Source organism: Pinus tabuliformis, chromosome 7 (genome assembly GCF_031772625.1).
Source record: "Pinus tabuliformis cultivar Carrire ecotype Pingquan chromosome 7, CPIR1, whole genome shotgun sequence".
Lineage (NCBI taxonomy): Eukaryota > Viridiplantae > Streptophyta > Pinopsida > Pinales > Pinaceae > Pinus > Pinus tabuliformis.
Window position 1 is genome coordinate 934,478,231 of NC_142293.1, and position 26,559 is coordinate 934,504,789.

Below are 26,559 nucleotides of genomic sequence, written 5' to 3' on the forward strand. Positions count from 1 at the left end.
AACTACTTCATAAATTTTGGCCCCCAGCTCCTCTTCCAAAAACCCTAAAATCTTTGCATGTGTGAGAGAGATGCCCAAAAGCTTCGATTTTCCTTCTTCCTTGAATTAGGTCTTCTTCTCCTGCGCTTTCCTCTCTTTTTCGTCCTCTTTCTTTTGAAGATCGAACTTGTGTGTGTCTGCTTCCAAATGAGTCAAGTTACCTCTATTTATACTGATTTTGTTGGGTCGAATAGCCCTAACCCAGCCTGACTTCATTAGGACAAGGCCGACTTGGTGATGAGGTGACAAATGACACTTTTGACTCAAAAATTAATTTCTTTACATGATACAAACGCCCAAGAAGGGTTTAATAAATGTTACAAAGACTCTTTTGACTCATGACAAAACCTAGAAGCCTTCAATGGAAGCTATGACCTAGAAAATGAATAAAAGAGCATGAAACCCATGCTTCAAAACTATTTTTCTTTTACAATAAATTTTTCTTTTGGCATGATATAAATGCCCAAGAAGGGTTTAACAAATGTGACAAAAACTCTTTTGACTCATGACAAAACCTAGAAGCCTTCAATGGAGGCTATGACCTAGAAAATGAATAAAAGAGCATGAAACCCATGCTTCAAAAATGTTTTCTTTTAAAATAAATTTTTCTTTTGGCAAATACAATTATGAAGACCAACACTAGTTACATTCTTCAGCACTCCCTCTTAACTAGGGAGGTATTCATAATTACATATATACAAGGTACATGGAATATCTCAAAATGATATGCTCTATGAAGAGTCACAGCACACGCAATGCTATAGATTAGATACCTAACCAGGGTATCTAATCGGGTGGGACTAAGGTGTGTTCCAAGCTTTAGCCACTCTAGGTACCATCAGGCTTTAGCTCTAACACCAACCCAGGGATCTAGGTGTGTATCCAAGGTCAGAGCTCCAAGACCAATGCCACCCTCCCTACTTTGGGATCTAGACATCATCATAGGCCGGCCAGATGTCCTCCCAAACGCCTTTTCGCCCGAAGAAACTTCATCTCTCCCTACCTACTAAATCTGTAATATCAACCAATCGAATAACGCTTCTGAAATATTCGAACTTCTTATTGGGAAGAGAATTTGTCAACACATCAGCTACTTGTTCATCTGTCAAAATATATATTGTAGCTTCACGACCCCATCTTGCACCAAACTTCTAATGTAGTGGTACTTGTTATTGATATGCTTCATCCTAGCATGAAACACGGGGTCTTCAAACATCTTGATGCTACTTTGATTATCACAATTTATCACGATAGGATCTAGTGCCCTTCCAAACAAATCTAACAATAGTCTTCTTAACCAAACTGCTTCTTTTCCTACTTCACATGCAGCAACATATTCAGCTTCAACACCACTTAAAGCAACATGATCTTGTTTTCTACTCATCCATGAAATCATTACAGATCCCAATCTAAAACAGCCACCAATAGTGCTTCTTCCATCTATCCCACTGCCACCCCAATCGGAATCAATAAAACTTGTTAGTTTAACTTCCTTTCCATCATACCTCAGGCAGTGATGAATTGTTCCACATAGGAATCTCAAAATATGTTTGGTAGTTATCCAATGGTCATGACGAGGCTCCAACTAAAATTGACTAAGAATGTTTACAGCAAAGCATATGTCAGGTTTGGTATTCACCAAGTACATCAAAGAGCCCACCAACTTACGATAGCTTGTAGGATCAATGGGACTAGAGTCGGAGCTTCTCAACTTCTTTAAATTTGTGATCATGGGAGTAGTCATAGGCTTGGAATCCATCATACCAAACTTTTGTAACATCTTGATTATATACTTTCCTTGACCAAGATATATCTCACCAGGTTTCTGCCAAACTTCCAAGCCCAAATAGTAGTGCATGAGTCCCAGATCTTTCATTTCAAATTCAGCTGCCAACAACTTCTTACATTCTAGAATTCTGCGCTCCACACCTGTAATAAATAAATCATCCACATATAGAAGTATAATGACTAGTTCATTCTTCACTATCTTGATGTAGAGGTTTGCATCAGCAAAACTTTTGACAAAGCCAATCCTTAAAAGATAGGCATCCATTCTTGCGTACCAAGCCTTATAGAGCTTTCTTTAGTCTGCAAACATGAGTTTCCCTGCTATTTATCTCAAAGCCTTCTGGTTGTTCAATATATACTTCCTCATCAATGGTTCCATTTAGAAAGGTTGTTTTAACATCCATTTGATGGATATTCCATCCCATAGTTGCAGCGAGCGAAACCAAAGATATAATAGTAGTGTACCTAGCAATGGGAGCAAAGGTTTCTTCATAATTATTCCTTCCTTTTGAGAGAAACCTCTTGCAACAAATCTTACTTTGTATTTCTCTATGCTTCCATCAACAACATGTTTGATTTTGTAAATCCATTTGGAAGTAACAACAGATTTGTCACTAGGTCTAGAAACAATTTCCCAAAACCCATTCTTCATGATAGATTAGACCTTGGTATTCTTCTTGCATTTCTTTCTTCCATTCTTCTTAATGAGCAGCTTCTTCAAAGGTAGTTGGTTCTGCTTCGATTAAATTTGTCATGTATTTTGTATACCCTGAGTATCTTTTTGGTCTTTTGCTTTCTCTAAGGTTCCTTTTTCTGCTCCATGTCCTTCGACATCTTCAAGTGTAGCTTTTAACCAATTTGGCCTCTTCTTCGTTTCGGGAATAAAAGTAGGTTTAATGGGTTCACTTGGTCCTTCTTCCTCTAGATTTGCAGGTGACTTGTCATGTTGCTCTTCTTCTTCAAATACTGGTACATCTTCATCAGACTAGATTGGTATATCCTTGGATCTCTTCTAGGCATGATTTTCATCAAATATAACATCTCTGCTAACTTCAATTCGTTTATCTTCCTTGATGTAGATTTTATAAGCCTTTGATGAAAGGTTATAACCAACGAAGATACCTTTTATTCTTATAGAGTTCAACTTCTTTCAATTGTCTTTTGGAACATGAATGTATGCAGGACATCCAAAGACTTGGAGATGGTCTACACATATCCAAGGCCCTTGACTGAATATCTGTTGTTCTCTCCAAGCTCCACTGCATGTGATGATGATCCTTTTGATAGAGTATGAAGTTGTCCACTGCCTCCTGTCATATGTCTTGAGGCTCCACTATCAATAATCCATGCATTCTCATCATCAAATGTACCTGTAAGTGCAGCCAAGAATCCTCCACTCTTGACTCTTCTAGATAAATTGTAGATAATCCTTCCAACCACGCTTCCTGCAATTTTCATGAGATTGAGTCCCATCTTCAAATAGCTTGCCATTGAGAGAGTGATCTTTTCTTCCAAGATTGTTTTTCCTTCCTTCAAATGATAGCCAACAAAGTGATCTTCAAATAGTCCTTCTTTCACCTTAGCTCTGATACCATGTTGAGAAATCAATGCATGTAGGAATTAGGGTTTGCTTCCTCTTTTCTTGATAATTATTTGTTATTTTTGTTGGCCTCTTTTACTTCTTTATTATGTTATATTTCACCAAACAATTACCAAATAAAATGTATGAAGATCACAAGAACAAGGAACACAAGATATAGGCACTCAGCCAAGGCAAAACCCTTATCCAAGGGAAAACCCAGTCAAACTCTTCCACTAGTAGATTCAAATCAAGATAAGACAATCCAAGACCTTTTTGACTTAGACAAAGACCTCCTCCAATCACCAAGTCAACCCTTCAATTTGATGTGTTCTGCCAAAGTCTCCAAGTGTCAACTTCTCAGATGCAACTTCAATCCAGAATTTCAGCCCCCCAGCTACAGAATTTTGGACCTGCAACTACTTCTGAAATTTCGGCCCCCATCTCCTCTTCCAAAAACCCTAAAATCTTTGCACGTGTGAGAGAGATTCCCAGAAACTTCGATTTTTCTTCTTCCTTGAATTAGGTCTTCTCATGCATTTTGCTCTCTTTTTCATCCTCTTCCTTTTGTAGATTGAACTTGTGTATCACTACTTCCAAATGAATCGAGCTACCTCTATTTCTATTGTTTTGTTGGGTCGAATAGCCCTAATCCAGGCCGACTTCATCAGGACAAGGCCGACTTGGTGAGGAGGTGACAAATGATACTTTTGACTCAAAAATAAATTTCTTTACATGATACAAATGCCCAAGAAGGGTCTAATAAATGTGACAAAGACTCTTTTGACTCATGACAAAACCTAGAAGCCTTCAATGAAGGCTATGACCTAGAAAATAAATAAAAAAGCATGAAACCCATGCTTCAAAAATATTTTTCTTTTACAATAAAATTTTCTTTTAACAAATACAATTATGAAGACCAACACTTGTTACATTCTTCAACATTTTGGGGGTCAGCTTGATGACCTATTCACCTTGTATCATGGATTTGTATGTTTTAGGGGCTTTTAGCCTAATTTGAACTAACATGCCTGGTTTCCCTAGTGTATAAAGGAAAGCATTTGGTTCATTTGATCCATTGCACAGCTTGAGAGACATTCATTTGATTACTACTCTTATGGAGCACTAGTTGACCAACTTTCTTGGGAACTTCATTAATGTGGGTTTGATCCCTTTTCATGGATAGTTATGGTAAAGCTTGGATGAATGCATGATAAACCTAGTAAGTTTACTTCTTTTAACTTGGTTATTGTTTTATTGGATCAATGTAACCAAGTATCAAGCATGTTAGCATAGTATTTGTTTCATTATCCTTCTTAAACAAACCCTTCTTCCAAGTCTTTGAGGAAATAGTGCATGTTAGCTCCTTTCCTTAATTCATCTTTGAATATTGAGAGCCTTGATTCAAAACCTAGGATAAGTAGGAGCCTTGATTCAAAACATATGATAAGGAAAATAACCTACACTGGTCCTTTTGAGCGTTGTATCTACTCCATAATTTTCCAGAGTTTGTTTGTCCCTAGACTTCATTAACCCTAGATTGAGAAGGCACTAGTCCTCTTTCTCTTGTAACAATCAATTATGCTCTTAAGATCATTTTTTATTGTCTTAGGGTAAATTTGTGTTTTATTACAGGCAAAATCATATATTTTAGCATGCATTGACTTGGATGTTAATATTTTGGTGTTAGGAATTGTTTGGAATGCATTGGATAAGCAAAAATTGTATTTTATGTGCATTTTTCCAGCCATTAATTAGGGTTGACGCCCAAGCTTTATTTGCAATTATATGCCTCTTTAACCACTGAAATTTGTTGTAATTTACTCTCTTATTTACTCTTTATCTTTGTTGAATGGTGCTGTCATTGATGCCAATGTCGATCCTTGAATGCTCTTAATATTCTTCTAGATTGCTTGAAGCTCCAATGGTCAAGATGTCTTGGAAACCCACATGCCCAATCATATTGCCCTGCAGTTGATGAGAATTTTGGATGGCAAGGTCATTGTGTTTGGACTTAGGGTTGTCGTCATCCGATTCTCCTCATCATGCCGATTCCGATGGTGTGTGGTACATCTCCTAATTCCTCGCGGTTGAGGAGATATGCTTGATTAAATGTTGGAACCCCATTTGATGGTCAAGAAGCCGTAAAGGAGATGTTACAAGCAAATTTTATCTATTCAAGAAAATTAGATTAGAAAGGGCTTATCCTTTACTAGTCAAAGTCAAAATGGAAATTTCATCAAGATGAATTATCTAAATTTAAATTAATATTGATCCTAAAGTCGTTTGGGGTCTTTTTGGATCCAAATTAAAATTTGGAATTCAAAATTAAATTGCTTTCCCTCCAAGTCGACTTCCCTCCTTTCTTTCAAGTCGGCTCCTAGAATCCTCTTTCACCATTATAAAAAGGGCTCAAACTCTCCTCAAATGCGTGCGTCAACTTGTGTTCATTCTCTGAGATCTTCGACCTGGAATTGTCACAAAATCTTCAAGAGGAAGTCAAAATTTTGAAGTCTGATTGGGTTATTTATCTTTGTTTGGGTTATGGTTTTTGGTGAGGATTTATGTGATTTCCTGAGGCATTTCAACCTCTCTTGAAGGGTAAATCTGAGGACTTTTGAATGTTATTGAGCTGCATCTGTTTGTCTTTGCATTCGGCCTCCTTTACAGACTAATCTGAGTTCAATCTGAAGCTCGGTTTTGTGCCTTCTACAAGGATTTGACAAAGCCCTAACCAGAGACTGTATGCACTCATCCGAAAGCAATTCTTGTGGAGTTTCAAGCACTACAGGCCGAATCTTGAAGGATTTTGTTTGGGGGTTTAATGTTTAATTTGTTCTGGTGATTCGTTGGGATTTCAAAGGCCATTTGTCCCTCTTTCAATGACAGATCTGTGCACATACATTCAGCCCTCCTTGATCAGAATTGTAGCATGCATGTTCGGTCCTCTTTGAATTCACATTTTGGCCCTCTTAGGGCAGAACTTGGAGGCAGATCTTGGCATCTTTCTAAAGCAAAACATCTTCTCTCTGAGGCCTATCAATGACAGTGATACTTTGTGGATTGCTGAAGGGATTTTGTGGTTGATTCAAGGCTATATTGCTGCAAATCTCAAATCCCTAATCGAGCAGATCTGTGCATCTCTGTGGTGACTTTTTAAGGCCTCTTTGTTGCTCAACACCTGGGTTATTTCAGCCCTTCTTGAAGGCAGATATGAGGTTCATCTAAGGGTTTCTTCAGCAAACTTACTGGTACCAAACTTCAGTAGTATTTCAGCATTCCTGCGTGTTTGTCTGAGGTTTGTTGCGGACTGTACCAAGGACTAATATTAGTCTCTGAGGCATCTTCCCACTGAGCTGCAGTTCCAGAATTTTTTCATCCCTTTAGAGTTTCATGTCAAGCAACCCAGTGCAACATGTTTCTTCGGCCTAACTTGTAGCAGATCTGAGGGATTATCCAATCAGTAAGGTTTTGTTGTGACTTGGAACCTGAGGTAAGTGTTACTTGAAACATTTTGTAGCAAATCTGAAATATGGTATGGACAGTAACAAAGGCATTCACCAGATATATCTCTGTGACATATTCTACCTTTTAAAGTCCTTCTCTGTGGCATAAACGTGTGGTATACTGAAGCTTATTTGAAACCCTTTCTCTGTGATCTAGTGCCGTGACTTGTTGTGACTGAATCTTGAAGTTGGCTCTCATATTCTAAGGTAACCTTTGCAAAGTACTTTGATATCATTCACTGTGATCTCAGAGCAACATTGTTTAGTCCATGGAAATCAAGGAGACCTCATTGATCTAGTTCAGAGGCCTGATCTAAACCACCTAAGGTATTTGGAACATACTTCAACCCTCCTTGACAAAGCATCACTGACAAACCACCTAAGGTATTTGGAACATACTTCAACCCTCCTAAGAAGCTTTTCAAGGCATATCTCACAGTAGCACATTTGCATCAGCCGACATCTCAAATTCATTAGTTAGAAGATCATCCTATGAACTGAAGAAGTTAGTGGCACATTCTTCCTGAGGTATGCTAGCAAATTCCTCATTTGTTGAATTGAACAGTAGATTCCGAGACATTTTTCAAGGAAATATCTGAAGCAGAGGTAAAAGTTGTTGACATCATCAGACAGAGGTACATCTATACTATGTTTTGGTATGAAAGCTATCAGCTACGTTATGAAGTTTTAAAAGGTTGGCTATTCATATATATCAAAAGTATTAGTCTACAGTGACAAGCTTTGCGTTGAAGATTGATAGTTGAAGTAGAGGATATCACTGTTACATCATCCATAGTTTTGGGATCTAATTATAATTATCTTAAGCACACGCTAGCATAAAGGCTTTTGAGTCCACTGTAGTTGACATCATTAAAAGATATGCTTCAGGATTTGAGTTACAAGCTACCACAAATACTGAATGATGACCACAGTTGTTTGGAGTGGTGAACACTAATGTACAGGCTTAGAGCCTTAACTAAGTAAAGGGGGTTTGATATACATGATGAGCTGAGGTCATTTGAGCATAGCCATTGTGGCAAAGCACTTGACAGAGTTTATGCTACTGTTAGGATTTGACAGTTTAATCAGCAGAGAGCATTGTTGACAGCTCAATGTCATTGAAGAACAGAGAGAAGACAAAGTTGTTGAGTTCTACTGAGCAGAGAGCGTTGGGTGTTACTACGTTGTCCAGCTAGGGTTTGGTATTGATGTTAAGCAAAAGCAGATTTGATTGTGACAGTGGGCGTCACAGGTTTTATGTTACTATGGTTTGATCATTTGAGTAGAGAAGTTGTTATTGTTGTTGATGACTTTGTGCCAGCACTGCAGATTGACAAAGTCAGCAAATTGTTTTGATATCATTTATTTTGATTTGAGCATAGGTGGATCCAGTCTGAAAATTGTGAAACATGGTCCACCTACTGAATAGAGAGGCTAGGTGGTGCATGGCAGGAAATTAGAGTCTCCTTCAGGTTGGAGCCTAAGAACACTTCAAGGTGGCAAGGTGGTGCTAGGACAAGTTGGAGCCTATGCAGGGTGTTGAAGCGTCCTTTCAGTCAAAGCTAATAAAGCTAGGGCATTGGAGTGTCCTTCCAGTTGGTGTTAGTAAATCAAAGTGTTGGAGCGTCCTTCCAGTTGGAGCTAGTCAATCAGAGCATTGGAGCATCCTTCAAGTCGGAGCCTATAAACCAGGGGGTTGGAGCCTCCTTTAGTTAATGTTGTAAATCTTGGAAGTTGGAGCTTCCTAATTGATGTAAATTTTTAAAGACCTATATTAAGAAGTGTTCGGTGGTTTTTCTCCTGGAAGGGTTTGTTGAGAAATCAAAGGAGGTGGCATTGAATTGATTTCTCTGATTATGACATTATCTTGTGATGTTTTCATTATTATTATTTGTTCTTTAGAATTATCTTTTCTTATCATCAAGACTAATGCCATGCAACAAATAGAAAAGAACACAAGATGTAGGCGCACTACCAAGGCAAAACCCCACTCTAGGGGAAAACCCAGTCAAATTTCTTCCTTCAGTAAATTCCAAATGAGATGACCAAAACCCTTACAACATAGACTCAAGACTACCTCCATCAAGTCATCCTTCTTTCACTATGATTGCATTCATGTCATTGAATTCTTGTCACTAAGTTTGCATCAAATACTTGTCACTGAGTTCGCACCGAGACATCATCACTTCTTACTGTGAAGACACCAAATCCTTCTCACTACTGTGAACTCTCATCACTATAATTACATTGGGATAGAGATTGCACCAAGATATTTATTGTTATAACAAAGAGCCCTTGTAGTTATACCCTTAAACTCAAACCACACCTTTATCACTGTAGTTATACCCTTGTCGTTGACCCTTCCCACTGTTATGGTACCAAAACAGAGTTATTGTAGTCGCATAGAACTTGTGGTAATCCAAGCTTCCTTTTAGAGATATTCGCACTTCATTTTAGAGATAAACCGAGCTACATTTTAGAGATGTACGAACTTGTCCTTCTGTGATTTTATGCGAGCTTCTTGACTGAACTATGGAGCGAGGTATAGGCTAGTATAGATAGTAGTTTATCCATAATAAATGAGCCAACATGACTTTATGAACAACTGTGTTTACATTTATGTTGAGGCCGACTTGAGTTCAGTTAGATGTAGTCAAATTGATGATGATCATATTGAAGCCAATAGAAGGAGACTTGATAGAGGAGTCTTTGACCAATAAACAAATTGACTTTGACCCACATAAATAATCCTAAAGCCTATAATGGAGGCTTGACCTATAACAATTGACCCAAGCATGAAACCCATGCTTTAACAAGTCAATTAAATCAATAATAAAAAATCTTTCTTTTTTGCTTTCTTTTGACAAATATATTACATTTTGACTTCAAGTACAATTATAAAGACCGAACCTAGTTACATTCTCCAACAGGGTTTCCGCCTAAAATATCTCTTGTATATTGTCTTGGACGTTATGCATTGTTGAATGGTGTTGATTTATGTTTTGATTTAATGCAAATAATAATTAATGCTATGTGAAGTTAAAATTAACTAATTGAAGAGAAATATTGATTCAACCCCTCTCAGTGTTTCCAACAATCTTGGCCCTCATTTTACACTTTATTATCATAATTTTCATGGCTAAATTTGCTACTGCTATAAATTATTATATTGCTGCAATTTTTAACTTTTCAAGCTAGTTTATGATAGCCAAGTGTATTATCTTGATTGTGTGTGTTTGAAAACCTACCTTGAGCCTCTATAGGTTGACCTAAGCCTCTAGGAGATCCATAAGAACATTTGAGCTAAAATCTGGAGATTACTCTTAAATCCAACTTAAACCCTAAATTCCTATCTTCATCCATTGGTGGAAATCAATATAGAACCATTAGGGGGCACTTGGCTTAAGTCAATTCAGTGAATTGATCCCTAAGATCTACTCGGGAAGCCTCCCCTTCGTTGGATTGTGTCCTTCACTAAAATGAGGGGAGAAGTTACTAAGGTGACAATGGTGACTCTCCGATTGTTGCACTTTGTCTAAATCACCTAATGAGGCTTTGCATTAAGGTGCTAGATTATGTTGCAACAGGGAGAATGAAATGACTTCCCTCCTTTAGGTTTTCTCATATTTCTACTTGTCAATTGTTAAAATATTATTTTAATATTAAAGGAAGTCTGAGGGTTCTTAAAAGCGGTTAAACTTTGTCCTCATTTTTTCAAAAATTTCAGCTTAATGAATAACCACTATTACATGTTCCGCTTGGATTGTGATACTGCTATATCAATCAGTAAAATTAACACATTAAGGAATCATTTTATCTGTAAAGAGTGGGTTGGAGACTTTCTATTGTCATTATGATGAGCATGTCTTGCAGAAATATTTTATCGTGAAACTACTTGCAATGTTTTAGGCAGAAACCTGTTGGCAAATGTATAATGCAAGGTAAAGCAAATCCCAAAGCCCCATTGAAATGTACTGTCAGTCATTCACCTGACAGCAATGTTGACAATCTTTAGGCAAGTTATCAACTTTCAACCATAAAATCTTTTCTCCCAGTCTTTTCAAATGAATATAATAGAGTTGATAGAGATGTGTTAAATATCTATATTTTGAACTGAACAGTATATATATGGAAGAACAAATGACACTCTTTATAATCTAAATGAAATAATTTTATTAGCTATTGATAATCTCATCATATCCAGTTACTAATTGATGCTGTTCTTGATGCATTGTTGTAGTTTCCTTTTAAGGCAGAATCCATCAGTTTCTTTTTCAGCGCAGAATGCTGTGCATTATAATGTCACTGGATATAAAAGTAACCAAAGTGCCTAATACATTTTTAAAAGCTAGCTAGTAGTCTTTGCCTTATGCAATACGGAAAAGAACATAAAGTACTATTTCAGTTTTCAAAGGGCTAAATTCTCTAGAATGTTTGAGCCACAGACGATTATAAATTTGGATAACTAAAAGCTTTAATGTCAAGCTACAAAAGCTTTGACACACAAGAAAAACCCATTAACTTCTAAGCAATGTTCTGCATATTATTTAAAATCATAACATCATAATCACTCATACAGATAAGAAGGTGAAAGCCAACATACAGGCCAACCCATCCAACACTGTGAATGGAACTCCCATTCAGCAGGCATGTGGTATCCAAACTCACTTGGACTAGCATTATTGTCCATAATTTAGCTACGTTTGTGCAGCTCCAGTCCTGCAGCAACTCCTGTTTTCAAGTCATTGCTTTTAATCTGATTCAAGACAAGCATGAACTAAAAATCTCAAAATCTACATACATCCAATCGACAACATATTGAATGTCTAACATGCAATAGCCTCGGGAAAAAGATAAATAGCTTCCAGTACAAATTTAAAGAGATTCAACCTAGGTTGCATAAAAACATAACTCGGACAGAAAGAAAGAAAGAAAGAAAGCTTGGATTATGTACATTACAACTTGAGATTGTTGACACATTATTGTGAGTGGGCTCGATTTGATAGAGCATATATCACTTGGGACAACAACCCGGAGGAGGATAAATTGGAGGATGAAGACTTACATGTAGAAGAGTTGTAAGCAAATTTCTTTTCTTTTCTTCACAAAAAAAAAATTCCCTCTACTGTTCAATGTTATAAAATCAGAAAGGCAGAAATATTTTCTTCTGTTGATAATTACTTGTGGTGTTATTATGTTCTTATTAATTTCTTTATGTTCTTTCTTTTATCTTTTCTTCATCAAGCAATTATCAAAGAAAAAAACATGAAGATCAGGGACACCAGAAGTAGGCACTCAGCCAGGGCTAAAACCCCTATATAGGGGAAAATCCAGTGAAAAACTCTTCCTTCAGTAGATTCAAAATGAGATAGACCAAGACCTTAGACCAGCAGACCTTCCTCCTCCACCAAGTCAGCCTTCCAAGATGATTTAGTAGTCTCTTCTTATCCAGCAGCTTCAGCGCAGCAACAAGCCATAACAGCCATAGAATTTCGACCCAGGTTCAACTCTGCAGTTTTCGACCCCTCCAACAGCTTCACACCTGTGAAAGAGCGAGAGATAATTTCGACTTCTTATACTTGAGAGAGATCTTCTTCTTCGCTAACCCTTTCCTATTCTTTCCTTGAGATTCGCACTTTTTCTGGCCCCAGAAATTGCAGATCAAACTTGTGAGTGTGAGTGACAAATGAGGTCAAGTTGTTGTCTTTATATAGGAGTTTTCGCCCCTTTGTTTAGACCAACTTGTCCAGTTTGAGACCGACTTGGTGGAGGAGGCCTAGAAGACCTATTTTACAATAAAATAATTTTCTTTCCTGATAAATAAATCCCAAGAAGGTTTCTTTACATTATGACATGGACAAGGACACTTGACATAAACCTTAGAAGTCTGCAATGGAGACTTTGACCTATAAACAATTGACCCAAGTGTGACACCCATGCTTTAATAAGTAAATTTTTTTAATAATACAATTTATTTTTCTTTTCTCTTGACAAATACATTTCATAATGACTAAAATATAATTATGAAGACCGACGCTAGTTACATTCTTCAACACTCCCTCTTAACTAGGGAGGTATTCATAATTACAAATATATAGAGGTACATGGAAGATCTCCAAAATGAACTACGAAGAGTTCTAGCACACTCAGTGTTGCGGACTAGATACTTGACCAAGGTAATCTATCCAGGTGGGACTAAGATGGACTCAAGCTTTCAACCACTCTAGGTACCATCAGGCTTACTTGCTAACCATCAACCCAGGGATCTAGGTGTGTATCCAAGGTCAGAGCTCCATGACCAACGCCACCCTCCCTCTTCGGGATCTAGACATCAACACATAGGCCGACCAGATGTCCTCCCAAGCATCCGCCATTAGATGCTTCAACTCTCCCTATCAAACTAGATATATCCATTTGTCCAAGCATGCTTCCAGAGTGTTCAACCTTTTTATGGAGAGATTTACTTGTACAAACACAAACCTCAATCAATAATAATCTTTTAAATATACATACAAGTAAATACAAACCTTCGGGGTCCTCAATCGTTTTGATGCTAATTATATACAAATTGTCGGATGTTTTTCTTCTTCTTTTATTTCTTCAGCAGCACCAAATACAACCTCAGTACTTTGCATATCCATAGGTAGTATTTTCATTCAATCTTTGGTTTCCTTCTCTCTTGAAGGTATTTACTATGCCCTCCCTCTTAATTGGGGATATGTACCCTTTCTATCCAAGCTCCCTCTCAACTTGGGGAGATCAACAACCTCCTAACTTCAGAAAAACTTCACTCTTTCAATGCTTCATCTTGCATATGGCATTAAGGTCATCTTGATCATCATCATTCTTATAGCTTCCTTTCATCATGCTCATTATAAACATCTTCACTCACGAACGTCTTCAATATCTTGAAGATCATATGCCTGCACAACTTTAATAGCAAATACAACAAAGTACAAATACACATAAGCATGAAGTTAACTAAATCATATTACTATAATGGAAGCATTTAGACTTTAGACATCAAACACCTAAACCTAGTTAGGTTCATAATCAACAAGAGACACATCTTTTTACATACTAGACTTCAATTCCCTGCTTTTGTCATGAACCCTAGATTCCATTTTTGAGATACAAAATCTTAGACGTCAGTAATTCAATCAAATAATAAGTGTACTATGCATCTAAGGTTTCAACAATATATCCTTTAGAATTACATGTTAGACTCTACTAGGGTTTGCAAATCATATCAACAATTGAAAACAACATCATCATTTTCTAGAATTTCAATTTATACTAGGGTTTTATAGACCCTAGATTTTACAAACTAAAACATGAGTATCAACAATTAGGTTAGCATACTCGCATATACATATCTAGGATTTCATACACTAGCATTTCTCATCAATGTTAATACATCGAAGTTAGATACACAACAATTTTCTTCAGGATAAGGTTTTGATCGGATGATTATATACCTAGGGTTTCATTACTAGGATCTTACTATAGATATTTCAGCGGTTTTGCTCATAAACCCTAATTCATCAAACCCTAAAGATCTAGGGTTTCAATACATAACTTAGACATTAACAACAAACCCTAAAGGGCTAGGGTTTCTATCATAACAACACCAAAGCCTAAACATCAAAAGAATATGAATTCTAGATTTCATCAACAACTCTAAGTAGACTAAGGTTTCACAATCAATATTGACATACCCTTAACAACAAGAGACTAGGGTTTTATAGTGAACCTTAAAGGTTAGGGTTACACAAGAATAATCAAATAATATCATGAGGGTAGATTCAATCTAATGATTAATCACCCTAGCAAGAATCTTTGTTATTCAAAACCCTAGACATAACGATGTTAGTAATGTAGAGAAAATTTTAAAAGAAGAATGATCGTACCTTTTACATGAAGAGAACTTTATAACAAAGCTTATAGTTTAAGACATAACTCGAGTTGTTTTTTTTTTTCTTTTTGAATCTAGGATAACTGGTGAGAGTTATGTCGAGGTAAGACATACCTCGAGTTGTTACTTAACATAATAACAAACCTTGTAGGACATCAATTCTTGAAGGGCTTCCTTTGCAATAGAGCTTCTATCATGCTTTAAGTCTATCCTTTGAAGTCTCCTCCATAACCTTTGTGTATTCTGCAATCTTTTCCTACCAAGAAAAATACAAAGAAAAGGTTATTAGCATATAACACAAACAAATCTCAATATGAGATGGAAATCAAACATAAAAGAGGAAACAAGGAATAAGATACTTATCTTTTGGTAAAATGGTGAAGGCTCCTTCTTAATCCAATCTTTCTGAGGGATACCTACAACTTATCAAAATAATTCAAAAATCTGAATTCAGGCTTCTGTGATCCATAATGAACTAAAAAAAGTCTTTTGGTAGAAATCACATAAGAGAAATTTTTGGCCGAGGTGTTTCAAACCAACAATTGTGGTTCATCTTTCATGGAATTTTTGAATTTATTCTCTTTCATGCACAAATTGTCAAGGTCGGCCTCAGTCAAATGTAGGCTCATAAGCCCAATAGATGTGTCTCCTCACCCTCAACGAAGTGTATAAATAAGAGTGACCTCTCTTCATTTGGCATCACTCATCTCATCACATATCTCTCTCTCCCCTCTCTTGATTGGTTCGTATAACTTGAAGGCAACCTTCTCTACTTCACACGTGTGAAAGGAGGACGAATTTTTGGACTTGTTTGCTGGCCAAAATTTTCAAGAAAACAGAACAGCGTTGACCAAAGCAATTTTAACCAACGTTGACTTCATTTTTGTGGGCAAAAATCCGATTTTTGAAGGCCACATTTATTGCCATTGTTTTCGAGGAGTTTGGGATAGTTTGACCAGGGTTGACTTCAGATTTGACTGTAAAATTTACAATTGTGTTTTCTCTCTCCTTTAACTATGTTGACTGAACTGTTTTGGGCTAACTTTGACTCTCTTGTAAGGCCGAATTGATCTGATGTTGACCGAGCCGCTTGAAGGACATTTTGGATTTGCTTTGACCAGCGTTGACTTTCTGGTTAGCGCTGCAGTTCACTGTTGATTTTGACAGGACTATTTTGGGCAAGTGAATTTGATATTTGTACTCTCTCTCTCTCTCTGCTGAAATATTGAATAATAATAAGAAGATTTGATCAAAGGCTTTTCCCCACATTGGGGTTTTTCCCTGGCATCCACCAAATCTTGTGTCCTCTTGTCTTGTCTTGTCTTCTACAAATGTTTTTATGTTCTATCTGCATTTACTCTCAATGTGATTAAGTTAATGTAATTGCTACTAGAAATAATTGGAACTTGACATTGGGCTGATAAGGAACATTGAAGTAAATTGTGCTAAAACATAGAACATACCATTGTTATCTAAAATTTACATCTAACAAGACATGTTAGATCTACAAACTCAAAACATAAAGGAAAACATTGCAAAACTTAAAGTAGAAGGATATACAAGGGATAGTATCCCTAAGAGTCTCTAGCAAATAAGTCTTTGACTTTGAATCCTTCTCTCTTGTTCTTCTTTGGTGAAGCTTCATTAACGACATTTGCATGTTCTCTTTCTCTCTTCCTATTCCTTGGATCTTCAGGATGATGAATTTTGTAGTGATCCATCTTGTGACAATTGTAACATTCAATTTTGGATAGGTCAACTTTCTTCTTTGGTTCTTTGAACTTCTTAAAGGTTCCCTTCTTCTTGTGATGAGAAAAATAAGCATTAGAGGTGTTTCCTTCTGCATCCTCCTTGTTGTTTACTAACGATACTCAAACCTCTTCTTGACTACATGCATTCCACATTTGTTCAAATGTTGGAGTATCCTTCCAACTGTTAAGTACTGATGCAAAAACACTCCAAGATTTTGGTAGTCCTAGAAGCGCAGTAATTACGAGCTCCTTTTTTGGGACAACTTTATCTATTGCTTGGAGTTCATCTCTGATTCTAGATATCCTTATAAAGTAGGATGATACAGTATCGTCTTTCACCATCTTAATAGTCCTTAATTCATTCTTGAGGCTTGTTATTTGACCAATGTTCTTGATGGTGAATAATTTGGTGAGAGCCTCATACATTTCTTGAGCGTTATTTATGTTGGATATGTATGGAATTAGGTTGTCCTTAACTCCGTCCACTATTAGGTTCATAGCCAAGATTTCAGTTTTTTTGAACTTTGCTTACTCTGCTTCACTTGTTTCATATGTAGGCTTCTTGATTTTTCCTTTAACAAGATCCAAAACTTTGTTCTTTTCGAGGATGAGATCTATACTCCTTTTCCAGGCCTTGTAGTTGAAGGCTCCTTCTAGTTTGTTTTCTCCCTTCATTGAGTTTGACATAGTTCATGTAGATAGTAGGCTTATCTATTATATATGATCCTTTCTCCTTAATAACCTTCCTTTGATCTCCTTTTCCTTAATAGATCTTCAACCTACCTTTTTCTTCCTTCTTCACCTTAGCTCTAATATCATGTTAGAAAATCGGAAAGGCAGAAAGATTTTTTTCTTTGATAATTACATGTGATGTTATTATGTTCTTATTAACTTATTTATGTTCTTTCTTTTATCTTCTCTTCATCAAGCAATTATCAAAGCAAAAAACATGAAGATCAAGGACACCAGAAGTAGGCACTCAACCAGGGGTAAAACCCCTATATAAGGGAAAACCCAATCAAAAACTCTTCCTTCAGAAGATTCAAAATGAAATAGACCAAGACCTTAGACTAACAAACCTTCCTCCTCCACCAAATCAGTTTTCCAAGATGATTTAGTAGTCTCTTCTTTGTGAAAATTCCTACACTCTGAAGGAGCCCCTACTGCAGCAAATTTGAATCTACTTCACCTACTTGATTTTTAATATACATTAACCAAGTTATTCTTCTGAATACTGAAGCAAATTACTTTTGCAACCTACACTAATTAAATATTTGATCTCATGAAACAAAAAACAGAGCAAAGAACAAGATACATAGGACACACTTATTTTTGGACACAATAGTCCCCGAAAAAAACCCAATGCGAGAAAACCGATGCATCAGCTCTTAGGGTTTATTTTTATGCAGGAGAAATATCTGAATACAAATCTAGAATGCTCATCTAGCAATCCTTTACAGAGAAAATACTTGCGGAAAATATGAGTGAGTTTTACCTCACTTCACCCGACAAAATTCCGGCTTATCCGGCACAAGGCTAGCTAACCCCAACTATTTCTGTGTTGGCTCTACGTCAGCCCTACGTCACCTTCTTTGCCCTTTGCATCAGCTCTCCCGACTATTCTGACAGTTCTGGATTCTGCATGACAGGTAGCATTTCGACGTCAGCTCTCTCGGATACTGTGTTGGCTCTCCTGGCTATTCCGGCAGTTCCCAGCTGTTTCGGTTGTTCCGGCAGTTCTGGATTCTGTGTGACAGGCAGCTTTTCTGCATCAGCTCTCCCGGCTACTGCGTTGCCTCTCTGCAAGCTCTCTCTGTTCTGTATTTTCCGGAAAGTCTTTCTCCCTGATTCTCTCTGCCCCTCAGTTGCAAGATCTCCCCAATACATTTTCCTCCTGAGAACTTCTCACCTCAAAAAATAGATTTTCTCAATCTCTCTATGTGTGTTTCCAAATGAACCCCAAGCCTCCATTTTATACTTTTCCTGTTGAGCCTTCAACGGCCGAGATTCAGTCTCTAATCAACGACTAAGAATAAAACATGACTTGATCCGCCTTCTAGATCATTCTCACCGATATTTTGATTAATACCCATTAATATTTTAATTTCCCTAAGTTTAGACTTAGGAACTCCATTAAAAATATTAATTATTTTAATAAAATACAATGTGGGTGGAATTTCACCAAATGGTTTGTGGGTTCTTTAGAACTCATGTGCCTTAGCCTCTTCACCAATTTTCAAGGCTAGAGCACTTTTGATGCTACCAAAAACTAACATTCTTATCCATCGGCTTCAACCCAGGAACAAACCATAAATTCGACTTCCCAGCTACAGAATTTCGACCCAGCTTCAGCACTGCAGTTTTCGACCCCTCATGCAGCTTCACACGTGTGAAAGAGAGAGAGAGAATTTCGACTTCTTACACTTGAGAGAGATCTCTTTCTTCTATGCTAGCCCTTTCCTCTTCTTTCCTTGAGATTCGCACTTTTTCTAGCCCCAAAAGTTGCAAATCGAATTTGTGAGTGTGAGTGATAAATGAGGTCGAGTTGCTACCTTTATGTAGGAGTTTTCGCCCCTTAATTTAGACCAACTTGTCCAGTTTGAGGCCGACTTGGTGGAGGAGGCATAGAAGACCTATTTTACAATAAAATAATTTTCTTTCTTGATAAATAAATCCCAAGAAAGGTTCTTTACATTATGACATGGACAAGGACACTTGACATAAACCCTATAAGCCTGCAATGGAGACTTTGACCTATAAACAATTGACCCAAGCATGAAACTCGTGCTTTAATAAGTCAATTTCTTTAATAATAAAATTTATTTTTCTTTTCGTTTGTCAAATACATTTCATAATGACTAAAATATAATTATGAAGACCGACACTAGTTACATTCTTCAACATTCAACACCCTTGTAAAAGTATGCAACAAAGAGTTGGATAAGTATGCGACAAAGCTAGTGAGAAGGAAAACGGTTGAAACAACAAATTCTACATGCTCCCATTGTAAAACAACCTAAACTATTTCATATACTTATGAAAGAAAGCATCTCTACAAGATTATGCCATGTGATGAAAATAAGACTATATGAGTCAAAACTTGTGATCAAGTGCGCCAACAAAAGATAGGAATAGATACAAAATAATATCCAGTCGCACTACAATTCCTTCATACAAGCCAAGGGTTGCTTTCTAGGGCAAAAACCCTAAATTAACATAACTTCTACTGCAGATCTTCCATCTAATGAATGGTCGAGATTGACTACAAAATTACAATATTCTACAAGGCAATTTTCTCAAAAATTTCCTTTCGGTGGCGCTACCACAAAACCCCTACCACGAGAAGCTCAAAGGTTGTTGTCGCCCCCCTAGACCCCCCTACAATAGTAGTGGGGCAGCAAGCCCCTCTACACCCCCTGTCAAGGACTAGGATCCAAACATGACCGAAACAAGACCTCTGAATCAGGAAGATAATCAAGCTGCACACCCAACATGATGAGAATGGAGATGTTGTAACTTGTGGACCTGTGGTTGATGAAGATTATAACTACTAGATGATTGGTGTTATGTGGTTTAATCCAGTGATGACAATATCTAAGTATTAAGGGGTTTACGCAGTGCATTATATTAGATATCATTTTGGGAGTCAACTGCGTTAAGTAAGTCATTCAAGTATGACCACTACCATGAGAGGTAGTTGTAATTGATTAATTTCTCATGATTTTTGAATAGTTCACTTAGCACTCATTGCATCGGGTGATGCTCACAGGGGTGAAGAAGTGGGATTGAAACTAGTAAAATGAATCACATAGGTCAATCATCACTTCCAAGGCTTGCATTCGGTAACCAGGACTTCCCGGGAGGCCACCCATCCCAGATCGCCTCTGGCTCAAGCGTGCTTAACTGTGGAGTTTTCCCCACAATCAAGCCCACTTAGCTTACTACCCCATTTGCAAAATCTTATCAAGTATTGTGCCTCGTGAACCATTCAAGTAGAGATCCCTTCACTCTTTTTGAATTTAAGTATTAGGCGGTTTACGCAGTGCATTATATTAGATATCATTTTGGGATTCAACTGCGTTAAGTAAGACATTCACGTATGACCATTTCCATGAGAGGTAGTTGTAATTAACTAATTTCTCATGATTTTTGAATAGTTCACTTAGCACTTATTGCATCGGGTGATGCTCACAGGGGTGAAGAAGTGGGATTGAAACTAGTGAAATGAATCACATAGCGTCAATCATCACTTCCAGGGCTTGCACCCGATAACCAGGACTTCCTGGGAGGTCACCCATCCCAGATCGCCTTTGGCTCAAGCGCGCTTAACTATGGAGTTTTCCCCACAATCAAGCCCACTTAGCTTGCTACCCCATTTGCAAAACCTTCGCAAGTATTGTGCCTCGTGAACCATTCAAGTAGAGATCCCTTCACTCTTTTTGAATTTAAGTATTAGGGGTTTACGCAGTGCATTATATTAGATATTATTTTGAGATTCAGATGCGTTGAGTAAGTCATTCACGTATGACCATTTCCATGAGAGGTAGTCGTAATTGACTAATTTCTCATGATTTTTGAATAGTTCACTTAGCACTCATTGCATCAGGTGATGTTCACAGGGGTGAAGAAGTGGGATTGAAACTAGTGAAATGAATCACATAGCGTCAATCATCACTTCCGAGACTTGCACCTGGTAACCAGGACTTCCCGGAGGTCACCCATCCCAGATCACCTTTGGCTCAAGCGCGCTTAACTGTGGAGTTTTCCCCACAATCAAGCCCACTTAGATTTCTACCCCATTTGCAAAACCTTAGCAAGTGTTGTGCCTCATGAACCATTCAAGTGGAGATCCCTTCACTCTTTTTTAATTTAAGTATTAGGGGGTTTACACAATGCATTATATTAGATATCATTTTGGGATTCAACTGCGTTAAGTAAGTCATTCATGTATGACCATTTCCATGAGAGTTCGTAATTGACTAATTTCTCATGATTTTTGAATAGTTCACTTAGCACTCATTGCATCAGGTGATGCTCACAGGGGTGAAGAAGTGGCATTGAAACTAGTGAAATGAATCACATAGCGTCAATCATCGCTTCCGAGGCTTGCACCCGGTAACCAGGTCTTCCCGGGGGGTCACCCATCCTAGATCGCCTCTGGCTCAAGCGAGCTTAACTGTGGAGTTTTCCCCACAATCAAGCCCACTTAGCTTGCTACCCCATTTGCAAAACCTTAGCAAGTATTGTGCCTCATGAACCATTCAAGTAGAGATCCCTTCACTCTTTTTGAATTTAAGAATTAGGGGGTTTACGCAGTGCATTATATTAGATATCATTTTGGGATTCAACTACGTTAAGTAAGTCATTCACATATGACCATTTCCATGAGAGGTAGTCGCAATTGACTAATTTCTCATGATTTTTTAATAGTTCACTTAGCACTCATTGCATCGAGTGATGCTCACAGGGGTGAAGAAGTGGGATTGAAACTAGTGAAATGAATCACATCGCATCAATCATCGCTTCCAGGGCTTGCACCCGGTAACCAGGACTTCCTGGGAGGTCACCCATCCCAGATCGCCTCTATATCGCTGATATATTGGCGAATATCGGAAATATCGCGATATTTTCGGCAAGCCGAAATATCACCAAGAAAATATCGTGATATTTTTGCTCCCAAAAATATCCCGATATTTCGGAGATATCGCCTATATATCTATAAAATATAGTCGGGTCCACTAGTTCGCAGCTAGAAAAGGGAAATTTGCCCTTTTTTTTCTCATTTCGGTTTTTGAGCATTGGAGAAGGAAGGGGAAGAACTTTGTGGTGGTTGTCAAGGAGGGATTGAGGATCAAACAGCCATTATCACCACCAACTAAGAATTTTTTGTGGATCAAAGATTAAGAACAACGAGACAAACTTCATTTCTTCCATTAACAAGTATGTTCTTAAAAAACCCTATGTTAATGATTTTTTCCATAGATTTAGGCTTATGCTTGCTTGCCTCTTTGCCTACCAACATTTTGCTTCTTTGTTTTTTCCATTTGCTATGATTTTCATGCCCATGAGCCAATGCAAGGGTTTTCTCCATATTTGGACAGCAAGCTTCATTTTTTTTCAACTTTCTTATGCACCCTCTTATTACCATTTTTCATTCACATTGCAAATAATGTAGTAATTTTTTTTAAATGAGGTGGTTATTACTTATTATTTTTTGAGTCGGGGGCTTTAATGCCAACTTTTTGTTTTTTTGGTGCCCTAGGTTTGAATTAGTTCACTACAAACATGCCAAAAGCCTTGGACCCATTTTGGGAGTATTGGGAGCCTGATGGTGGGACAAATCGAGCATATCTATCATGCAAATTGTGTGGGACCAAGATGTCAGGAGGGGTTACGCAATTGAAATACCATCTAGATAGACTCCCTGAACATGATGTAATGCCTTGTATGGTTTCTAGTGCGGAGGTTATACAAAAATCTCTTGAAGCAATTGATGAAAAAGACAAAAAGATAGCTGCTAGGGAGAGGGCACTGGTCTCAGATAGATAGTTGCTAGTTTTATTTGTTTTGCTACATATAAGTTTATAACTCATGATGATGAGATACTTTTATATATGTGATGTTATTTTGTATTGGTTCTCCACATTTGAGTCCTTGATTGGACAATTATCAGGGATTAGCAGGATTTGGTATCGCCTTTGATGTATCATTTTTATTTTACATCCACTACATCATATATATCAGTGCTTTCTTCATATTTATGTGTCAATGTGTTTATTTCATGTTGTTATTGCTTTATATGTTTAAAAATATGAAGAAAAAAAATGAATATATAATGCCTTTTTTTATGTTTGGCAATATTTTCGGCGATATTGTCGATAAGATGTTTTCTGGACCCTCGCCGATATTTTGCCGACACTGACATTATCAACACTGGTTTGTAATCCATGTTTATATGCTTTTTATAACTAGTTTATCATTCTACATGCTTTTGTTGACATATATGCATCAAAATATATAAAAATAGACCCCGGCCCGAAAGCTTCTGAAAATTGTCGCTCCCTGCTCTCGCTTCCAAGCAATCTTGCTCCGAAATACACAAAAAATATAGCTAATAGAACCTAGGCAAATCATCTCCTAGAAATTGTTCTACACTTTGTTGGTTGTCTCTCACAAGTTTGGCCCTCTTGAAGCTCCTTAGCTCTTCCACTAGTGCGGCCTCAACCCTCCCGGCCTCCCCCCACCCGTGGCACCTCTCCACAAATTTGGCCTCGACCCTCTCAAGCTCTCCAAGCTCACAGTGCACCTCGGCCTCGACCCTCTCGACCTCTCCAAGGTCGCAATGCACCTTGGCCTCAACCTCGGGCAAATCCCGTCCCTCCTCTTGCACTTTCCGCCTACAAAAACTGCACTCACTCAAACTCCCAACTACACACTTTTTTCCGTCCCTCCTCTTGCACTCTCCGCCTACAAAAACTACACTCACTCAAACTCCCAACTACACACTTTTTTTTTATTTCTTCAACCTCTTTAGAAACCTGTAATTAGCCCATGCAAATCTATTGGAATCTCTCCAAAAGCAATTGTATCTCCATCCTCTCCCTTAAGCTCTTATTATAATTTCAAATTATGCAAAATCCCTAACCCTTAGTCTTCAAAGTGATCAACAGTTGGGATTAAATCCTAATCGACTTAGAGCAATGGTTGAGATTAGATCCAAGTCACTTAAATATTTACATACTTATCTTTAAAAAATTGCTCAGTTAGACAACATTAATAAATTAAATTAATTAATGTATTTCTTCCTCGGTTAAACTTAAGAAAGAAATCATATTAGTGTTGAAAATAGTAGCAAGTAAGGTCTTCTTTGACTTGTGCCTTAATCAAGAAGACCACAAGCAGTGTTTTTTAGCATGCACAAGTTCCAATAAGTTATGACAAGTTCCTAAAAGTTAGGGCAAGTTCATGAAGCAATTTAACGCACGTGCATAGTTGGAGGCTCAGTTGTTTGTCTCCTAGTGCGACTATAGTTGGAAAAGGACACGGGACAAAGTCTCAAAAGTTATTTGTGGCTAGGACGACTTGCAAGAGTCAGTTAGACTCAATTAATTAGTCAATCACAAGTTCTAAAGATAAATTTGCCAAATATAGATGGGTCAAATTGCTTATAATGAGGATGAATGCACATTATTGATCATTCTTGTCTGCACAAGATTGTGTGTGTGAGAGGCTTGCTAGGAGAGCGTGTAAGGAGAAGCCTATATGTGTTGTAAAGTGTAACTAGGTTTGGTCTTCATAATGACGTAATTGTGACTTTTGTAAATGATGTAAAGAAGAAAAATAAAATTATTATGCCTTGCTTCATGGGTTTCATGAGCAAAAGGTTTTATTTTTAGATAAGCTCCCATTTAGAGCTTTATTATTTGTCATATAGAGTCAATGTCATATATGAAGATTGTATATGAGTCTACAAAAGTGTCTAGAAGCCCTCCAACGACAAGCACTAGTCATCCTCTTGAAGTCGACCTCAAAACAGAGAGAACAACTCATGTCAGCTCACCTATTCGGACAAGCACAGGTCAGCTTATTTATGCGACATAGTACTATAAATACGTGGCTAGGTACTTCGCGTTTCCACAGTTCGGAGTTCAAATTCTTCTGATATTTTCAGATGGTAATTACAGTACAAAACTTCAGATACCTCTGAGATTTCGGATAGCAATTACAAAGTTCGAAGGGAAGTGTAGAAGGAGCTTGGACTAGGGTACAAAAGTGGAGATTGCGTGTTGTCAAGGGAATTTGGATCCCTCCGAAGTTCGTATCATAGTGGCAGAGAAAAAGCATAGGAGACAAGTTCAGATAGCATCACAGCCATGAATTTCGGTGCTATGAAGGACGCCTCAAACTCGGTGCTACAACAGAAGGATACAGTTAAGATGAAGGGTATTATACCACAGCTAGATGATATATAGAAGCCACAATTTGGTGCTAGTTCGATGTTATGAAGGAGCTTCTAGTATGTGATATATTACAGTATTCTGGTGTTGCTGCAGTAAGGACATTTTGATGACAGTACTGTGATATGGTACAGTGATATCTCAAGTATGTCTATAGTTCGTTGCTATCACATTATGCCCAGAAAGGAGAACTAGTGTCTTGGTCTTGGAGTGGCTGGTCAAGGGTCTTGGTCTTGATATTCGTCAATTGGAATCTCTATAAGAAGAATTTGTGCGGGTTTTCCTCTCAAAGAGTGAGAGGTTTTGGCCCTGGCTGATAGCCTACATTTTGTGTCTCTTATCTATTTATGTTCATGCATTGGTTACGGTTTGATGAAGAAGAACACTAATAATCTAAGAAGAAGAAGATTCTAATCTAATGATGTAAAGAGCATTCACAAGCAGTTACTAATCAAAGAGAAATCACCTACTAATGATGCCCTAGATTTCTCAACATGGTATCAAAGCTAAGGTGACAATTAAGGAAGGGCATCTAATCAAAGAGACACTCAAGGATCGAGTTTCAAGGAAGGCATCAAAGCAAGTTGAAGGATATCAAAGTGAAGTCGAGATCTACATTGAAGAAGAAAGTCTACTTCAAAAGGAAGTCTTGGGATCATCAATCAAATCAAGACAACTAGAAGTCTACACCAACAAAAGTCTTGGATCCTCTAAGACATCACTAAAAGACCACAAAGACCCTCATCAAGTTGAAGAGATCTACAAAGCAAGGTAGCCCAAAGTATAGACATTCAAGAGAAGCACTTCAATGACAAAGATCACATCATCTTGGAGAAAGTCAAAACTTTAGAAGCATTTTTTATCTGCACTCATTCACCACCGAAGAAGTCGAAGTATCTTGAAGGCTAGTTATCCAAAGAAGGCTAAAAGGCATTGCCATCATCTTCAAAAGGTTCCAAGGCAGTCTCCCCTCATTAAAGCAAGGATCTCCTCCTTATCCTTAAAGAAGAATCAACTGAGGAAG

The 26,559-nt window shown here is 37.6% G+C and overlaps 1 protein-coding gene across 12 annotated transcripts in view; it reads right to left on the reverse strand.

Moving 5' to 3' along the window:
• Window positions 1-26,559, reverse strand: part of LOC149250709 (agmatine deiminase-like) — a 270,021-nt gene that overhangs the window by 146,150 nt on the left and 97,312 nt on the right. For 4 of the 12 annotated variants that reach the window (XM_089459211.1, XM_089459209.1, XM_089459206.1 and 1 more), the window contains one exon: window positions 11,516-11,643. In XM_089459211.1, the coding sequence (XP_089315337.1) occupies window positions 11,516-11,602 (87 nt within the window). In that variant the 5' untranslated portion in view covers window positions 11,603-11,643. Of the gene's footprint in view, window positions 1-11,515; window positions 11,669-26,559 lie in introns of all 12 variants that reach the window. The other 8 variants (XM_089459210.1, XM_089459208.1, XM_089459207.1 and 5 more) reach the window with 5 other exon arrangements.